General features: G+C 42.4%; 1 protein-coding gene across 1 annotated transcript; it reads left to right on the plus strand.

The window, feature by feature from the left end:
- LOC311022827 (immediate early response 3-interacting protein 1-like) lies at nt 1-1,076 on the plus strand. Its single transcript, XM_084024395.1, has 3 exons — nt 1-173; nt 396-497; nt 780-1,076. The coding sequence occupies exons 1-3, from the start codon at nt 83-85 to the stop codon at nt 833-835; spliced, it is 249 nt and encodes an 82-aa protein (XP_083880521.1). The 5' UTR covers nt 1-82; the 3' UTR covers nt 836-1,076.
- The last annotated feature ends 6,677 nt before the right edge of the window (nt 1,077-7,753 follow it).

The following is a 7,753-nucleotide window of genomic DNA, read 5'->3' on the forward strand; positions in this document are numbered from 1 at the left end:
TCATCGGCCTCCATAGGCTACGTCAGACGTAAATACTGTCTGATAGCCTGCTAGCAAAGAGTTGGCTACCTGTGAAGACAACATGGCCTTTACTTTGTACTCTCTCATTCAAGCAGCGATCCTGTGCGTCAATGCCGTCGCTGTATTGCACGAAGAAAGGTTTCTGAGTAAAAGTAAGTGGACGTGGTTAAAGGTGTGTGGAGATCGAAACAGGCTAGCCAATGCTACCTAGCTAGTTAGTATGTTAACGGCTGGAACAACTGTCAAAACAACAAAACGTTTGGGATTTATCGGAAGAGGGTTACGTTACAGATAGAGTTACAGCATCATTATAATGATAATAAAACGCTGCGTGTCTCTCCATGTGTCCGTCTGTGCGTTTTAACCATTTGTAGTTGGCTTGGGATTAGACCAAGGTGTCGGAGGGTTTGGTGACGAACCAGGCGTCAAAGTGCAGCTGATGAATCTTGTCCGCTCTGTGAGGACGGTGATGAGAGGTGGGCTTCCCTCTACACACACACACACACACACACACTCCCTCTCACTCTCACTCTCACACACACGCACTCGGAGAGACTGCTGTCTGTGAATAAATGTGTGTGTACATCTTTTGTCTTTATTCCACCCTTGCTTTGGCGATGTAAACACGTTCCCATGCCAGTAAAGCCCTATTGAATTGAATTGATTTGAGAGTTTGTGTGAGTGACACTGAAGCCCACTGAGACTCATCTCGGCTCTGATCATGTTATCTAACATTAGTGGCTTTTTCTCCTCTACAGTGCCATTAATTGCAGTGAATGCAGTTTGCATAGTGCTGCTGCTCCTGTTTGGATGAGCAGGAGTGAGTGAAGATGAACTCGTCTGCTGTCAAGAGAACACCTCAGGAAGCCTTCTGCACAAACATTTAATATCTCCTGTTAGTATGAATGTTATCATTTAATATTCCACATTAAATCAGCACAGTCATTAAAAAATATGATGATTCTATTTAGAATAATGAACTCTCTTCTTCTTTTGAAGAGTACAATGAAAATAAATTTATTTGCTTGTGATTAAAATTTTTATATGAAAAACAACTGTTGTTTTTTGTTTTTCTGGGAAAATGAAACTGTCACAAGGAGGCTGACTTTAAACTGTTTGTTTGTACACTCATGAGCTGTAAATTAACTTGTGTGTGATAGAAAGCTTACGCGTTTAATTTCCTGAAAAAAAAGCCGAAGTAGTTGTGGTGTTTGTCCCAACTCACGCCCTTACTTTTGGTAGCGTCATAGATGCCCGCTTGTGTTTACTTTGTTTATGACCCAGAGGGGTATTCCACCAAACTCGCTAATTAAGGCGGCGCTTACCTGGTTAAAGCGATGGTTCAGAGTAAAATGCACCCTAGGTCATTTCCACCATGACATCCAGCCAAATACCCCCTCAGAAGCATTTTTAGCGATGGTCAGCATTGGTCAAGATAGGGCTATCAGCCGAATGGCTTAGTACTGGCGCTATGGTACAGAGGGTATATCTCGTAAATTACCCCACTAATAATGCATGGAATGTTACCAAACTTCTGCAGTAGTACACATAGTGTCTGTACTCACAAAACGAGGCATTTGAAAGTTTGTAAGTACACCAGGAGTTTATTTAAAATAATTTGCCTGATAGCTTCTATCCTCGCTTACTAACACTACCGCAGCGTAGACGCCACTTCCGTGTTTACCCAGCCGATGCCGTGACGCAGTTTCACGTCAGAGTATGAAAAGGTTTCGCTGAATTTTTATAAATGATTGTATTATCAGGTCGACAAGTGTTGACCTGATAATACAAGCATTTATAAAAATTCAGCGAAACCTTTTCATACTCTTGCGTGAAACTCGTGTCACGGAAACAGCTTGGTAAACACGGAAGTGGCGTCGACGCAGCAGAGGATGTTCTTTAAATAAACTCCTGGTGTACTTACAAACTTTCAAATGCCTCGTTTTGTGAGTACAGACCCTATGTGTACTACTGCAGAAGTTTGGTAACATTCCATGCATTATTAGTGGGGTAATTTACGAGATATACCCTCTGTACCATAGCGCCAGTACTAAGCCATTCGGCTGATAGCCCTATCTTGACCAATGCTGACCATCGCTAAAAATGCTTCTGAGGGGGTGTCATGGTGGAAATGACCTAGGGTGCATTTTACTCCGAACCATCACTTTAAACCTGGTTAGAACTAACGCCAACTTCCACTTGCGGCTAAAACCGTTCCATTAACGCATTTCAGCCGCGCCTTGTTGAGGCTTATTCAAGCCAGGTTAACGTTATTGTGTGTTACGCGTGTTCACGGGATATGAAGCCAGCCCAGAACCGTGAATGTCGAATCATCGAGAAAATGGCCAAAAAGACCAGAGCAAAAATGATTGATGGAACTGTACGAGGAGTACAAACCCATCATAACCCAAAAAGGGAATACTGTAGTGATAAATAAAAATAGCGAGACTGCTTGGGCAAGAATCGCCGAGTGATTGATAAAAAATATGTTTAAATACAGTTTTTTAACAGAATTAGCCTTTTCCATGGTGCAGAAACATACTGTCTATATGCTGCAAAACAGAATTGTTTATTACTCTCCCCAGGTGTATTTGAAACCTCCAATGTGTGAGTGTCATTCCACATTCGTCTAGCACGACGGAGGACTCCGGGCTGCAGTATGAATGCATCCATGTGTGGCAATACAGATATACAATTGAGAGGTGTTTGGTGGCAGCACACTTTTTCTGTCTTGAAGCATTTCTCTGCAGTTGCAGATGCACCACACTGGTGGTCCTGGTGGGTGATGTGGCTGAGGAGAGCCTTGAACCTGGGTGAACGCCATCAGGTCAAACATCAAGCTCGGGTCTCTCAAGGCAGGGAGAGAGAAGGTTGTGTGCGGATGCCAGATCTAATTGTTGAATCCTAACCTGGAAGAGTAGATTTGTCATGTCAATTCATGCTGTCAAGAGCATTAATGTAAACACAAAAATAGAAAAGCTGCTGGACATCTCATCCATAACAATAATAACAGCAGCAGTAATACTACTAATATTAAGAATAATCATAACGATGATGATGATGATGATGATGATGATGATGATGATGATGATGATGATGTACTGCTTTACCTGCTCGGCTGCTACCCTGTCCTGTTGAAACTGCTGGACTCGGATGAGATCTTCATGACTGAGTACTCTTCTTGAGGATCTTGGTGCAGCTTGTCTGCTGGTTCCCGGCCTCTCTGAATCTTGATCTGCTACAGCAGATTCCCCACTCTGTATCCCCCCGGCCCCTGCTGCTCCTGCCTTGGCACTCACACCTCCTCTGCTGGTACCTGCTGTAGGTTGCTGCTGCCTTTGGCACCCCTGAGATGGCCCTTTCTCCCTCCACTTTCAGTCTTTGAAACATGAAGGACACACGGTGTGTTCAATGGATTTTTGTTGGATATTCCTTTTCCCATCCTCACATTAAAGTTATCTCACTGGGAGAGGACCCCTTCACGGACAGTGGGGAAATGTGGGTTCCATGGGGAATATTTCAGTAGTGTATTAATGCTGGAGTGACATTAGGGATTTAATTATCATCCAGAGTGGGGGTAGTGTTGCCGGCCTTATGGGTAACCTGCGTATGTGAGGTGAGGTGTGATGGGAAGATGTATTAGATGAGCTCAAGATTACAGCCTCACAAGACTGCAGCGTTTGTCCTCTTGTAGACGACTCAATGAAAGCCTCTGGTGGGACGGTGAAGGATCTCTCCTGTCATTCTTCTGGTTGTGTCACCCGGACACTAGAAATGCGGGTCACCAGCTGAACGAGCAAAGGTCCCGTTAGCATCCACAGCGTGCTCCCAACTAGGGTTCAGGGCCGATAAGCTGGAAAGGTAACACACCGTGACAACAGTGTTTACGGAGGCTTCTGGTTGGACTTATAGCAACACACGGCCACCACAAGATGGTGCTGTTTCACTGCTATCTGAAGTTATCTGAGGGCTTTATGATATCTGTAGGATGTATGTTTAGAATAAGTTATAAGGTTGTTTATATATAGAAGTTACTCTAATGGTCCAAGACTGATTCCATGATGATGTGATGTGAAACTATTTGAATTTGATAACTGCAGCAAAGTGACTGAGAACAATGATTTTACACGTTTGAGTCCACTCCATGTTTTCAGCTTCTATCATTTCTGACATCCAACATTAAAGACAGAGACCAATCGTAAACGTTGACAGACTTTTGTCTTTTTATTGGAGGAACTGTTTGGGTGGTCTGATGGTGTACTGTAGACGCTGGAGATGTCTTTCAGCTGGCACTTCCCAGAATGCTCTCTGCCAACTGGTCAGCTGGTTGCTCACAGCTGGAACAAAAAAACTAACATGACAAAGGTGAACATGTGCTACAATGTGACGTGACGTAGCATGAGTGTTCTTAAACAACGTTAACAAGCGAGGCAAAGGTTAGAGGAAATGTTTCCATGAACTAAGACACGCCCAGCAGACAGTTTGTCACGTACAGACTTCATAGACCTGGACCTGATGGACCTGAAGAGAAAGGACAAGAAGAACAGAAAACACTTAGAGCAGCAGTGGGGAGCAACGCTATTATATTCTGGAGGAAACTTACAGTATCTAGAGAGACATTTTAAAGACGTGTGCTCACATAAAGTCACTGCAACATAATCAAGTTCACATACTTTGATGCCTCGCTGTGCTCGTCCATGTTCTCTGTGGACACGTCGCTCCCCTCATCTTCATCTCTGGGCGCTTGCTCATCTTTCTCATCCTTTGGCTTCTTTAAGCCAACTAACCAGTGCATTGACAGACAGGCAGGCTGTCCAATTATGTTCTCTGGCGGATTATTTTGATCAGACAGGGTTTTTGCAGTCTTGCCAAAGCCACAGATGACATTTTTTTTTTTTACTTTTTTTTTTTTACACCTGAGTATTTAATGTAGTCATTGCTAATGGTATGTTTACGAGGATTAGTAATATAAAAGTGAATTACTGAATAGAATTACCTAATCAACCTTTAAATGAAATCTTGTAAAATCTATGCTAAATATTGTCCCTCCTGTCACCACCACACCACCACTACAACCTGTATCCTGTCAGTCACACATTATAATATATGGTTCATTTAATACTTTCCTATTTGTGAAATTGTCACTTATATTTATTTGTTTGCTGTTTTACCTATTTATTAATTAATTTATTGTTAACTGAAGCCAAGAATGTGAAAATCTCTTCCACAGACTGCTGCTCATGGTGCTAACTGATGAAAACTTCAGGCTCAGCCCAGCAGGTAAAACAAAGTTAGGTTTTTTTTAAACAGCGGGTTAAGGATTAAGATAAACTAGAACACATGTTGAGTATCTGGATCTGGATTATTCCGCCTGCCCTGATTTCCATGTTTTATTGAGTGCTTGGAATAAAGTGGTGGTGATATTATAGCGATGGTGAATTACTTTTGCAGGTCTGGTCTGTGCGCGTCAGACTCTGAAAACCCTCCAGCCAATTGATGAACTGAAGAAGGGTTCGTTCATGCTGCAGGTCCGAGTCCAGCAGTACAGGCAAATTGATGCAGGGGCGGAGGTTGACATCGGTCTGTCTGCCACTTCTCGTACCGGCTGCCCAGTGTGGGAGAGCGTCCTGACACTACTGTCCAAAAACAAGCTCCACAAAAACAGCAGATGCTTTGCCAAGGACTGACAAGAACGTGAGCAACAATCTAGTGTTTTCCATTTTCATCTTTTTCAGTCTTTTCACACAACAAAAACACTAATTATTGCCTTCCTGTTTGTAGTGACAGTGGCAGAGCCTGACTCTTCTGTGTCATATGTCTTTTGACAGGCCAACCAGATGAGCCTGTGCCAGAAAATGTCAAGCAGATAGAGCTCAGAGTTCCCAGGACTACTGGACTGCAGTATGTGTGGTCCTTCTTGGACTACTCCTCTCTCTACGGGCCAGACTCTTTGGCTACAGATGGCACACTGCACCATCGCTCTGGATGCTGTCTGTCTGCCTGGCTGAGATAGAAAAACACAAAGGTAATAGATTTCACAGCTTCCCTGGTTTTGTTTTTTTGTTTGGCAAGTCAAAATGTTTTCTGTGGAGAGGTGTTTCAAGCTATACTAGCTCATACTAGTCGGACCTTCTCATTGTTGTTGTGTCATCATCAGGGGTCGGAGTCATCACTGCTCCCATCAACATCACTGCCCAATTTAAGGAGCCTGTTTTGGTGCCAGGCAGAGTGACGATCAAGTTTTGGGAGGAAAACAGGGGTCCTGCCAAAGGCCTCAGCTTCCACATGCAGTGCCATGGAAGCAACGAATCTCACATGAGGGGATTGATTTCTAGCTGACTGATTAACATAGAAGGTTAATGATATTTGTAGTCTAAACACAATAAAATGCTGATATTGTATTCAATTTGGTTCACAGGGGGGTTTAACCAATGAAATGCAATAGAGTTGGTCCGGACAGTCAGACAAGTTGATCTCATATGATCATAAATAATGTATACTAAAGTAACAACAACTTCCTGTTTTGTGGTGAAGGATCGAAAGTTGCATAACCGTCCCGGCCTTTTACTTCAAGACCTTTAGATAACTTTACAGCATCGAGGCCTTTACAACAGGTTCACCAAGTTTGGATGACATCACGATGACTATGTTCACTTCTTATACTGTATACAGTCTATGGATGAAACCTGTCAATGGAGGAACTTTCACTGTGTTGGTAGATTAATATTTCAAATCTTGGACCAGCTGTTTCCCCTTCCTTCAGTGTGAAGCTAAATAATAATAAATCAGCTAAATAATCTCTTGCTGCTTTTAAGGGTTGTGGCTTCATTCCATTCAAACAGTTAGTTTCACTAACTCATTTTGTGTTTTGTTTTTGTCAGATATTGTTTTCTATTGTTTTGGTCTAAACGGACAATAATAGTCAGGAAAGGCTTTGATGAGTTTCCTCTGCTGCATGTTTCATAGATCTACGGTACATGAGCACTTTGTTGAGATGGCATGCACCGAGTGACTATAGGCTAATGCAGACGATATCCCTGCAGGGAAACGAAGACTATTCAATTTTTGATCCCTCTGTTATTCCTGTTTGCAGCCTTCATGTGTGTGAAGGGCTGTCCTCCTCTATTATTTATTGGAACATGCATCCCTGCACCGCTGTAACATTTCATAAAAGAATCATGAAAAGGGGTCGTGTGAGCTGTAGAGGCACTGGTAGGCAGATTTTGTTACTTTTGGACAGAGCTGTAGCTGTTTCCCTGTTTCTAGCATTAATGCTGAGCTAACTGGCTGCTAGCCAGGTATACAACAGTATTTAAATTTCACAACACAATCTGGCCAAAATAATTGCAATTCACGATATTGTCACAATAATCATCAAATATGCTTAAATCTCTGAAAATGGCAAGATAAAAGACACTGTTTTTGTGAAAACAGATAATATTCATCAATAAGATGATCATAAATCGTACAAAAATATCCATGATAGCAAATGAGGCATTTTTTTCAAATTATCCACAATAATTAACTTTTTTTTTTATCGTGATCCATGATAACGTGCTATATTATCCCCGGCATTCCTTCTTGTTTTCAAGAGAAGAGTTGTCCCAAAACATTTCATATTATGTTCTGTAGATGCTTATTGAAGGTGAAACTATGAAGAGAAAAAAGAACAGGATCCCGTGACTTCCTCCCTGCACACACACCGTGCAGTTGTATGGAAGATGAGGGGGAG

This window comes from Eutrigla gurnardus (assembly GCF_963514095.1).
Source record: "Eutrigla gurnardus genome assembly, chromosome: 13".
Taxonomy (NCBI): Eukaryota; Metazoa; Chordata; class Actinopteri; order Perciformes; family Triglidae; genus Eutrigla; species Eutrigla gurnardus.

Bases quoted from the DNA above. Each gene is read 5' to 3' on its own strand.
- LOC311022827 (XM_084024395.1), top strand. From the start codon at position 83: ATGGCCTTTACTTTGTACTCTCTCATTCAAGCAGCGATCCTGTGCGTC. The intron at 174-395 runs GTAAGTGGACGT...AACCATTTGTAG, and splicing joins AGAAAGGTTTCTGAGTAAAA to TTGGCTTGGGATTAGACCAA. The intron at 498-779 runs GTGGGCTTCCCT...TCTCCTCTACAG, and splicing joins TGTGAGGACGGTGATGAGAG to TGCCATTAATTGCAGTGAAT.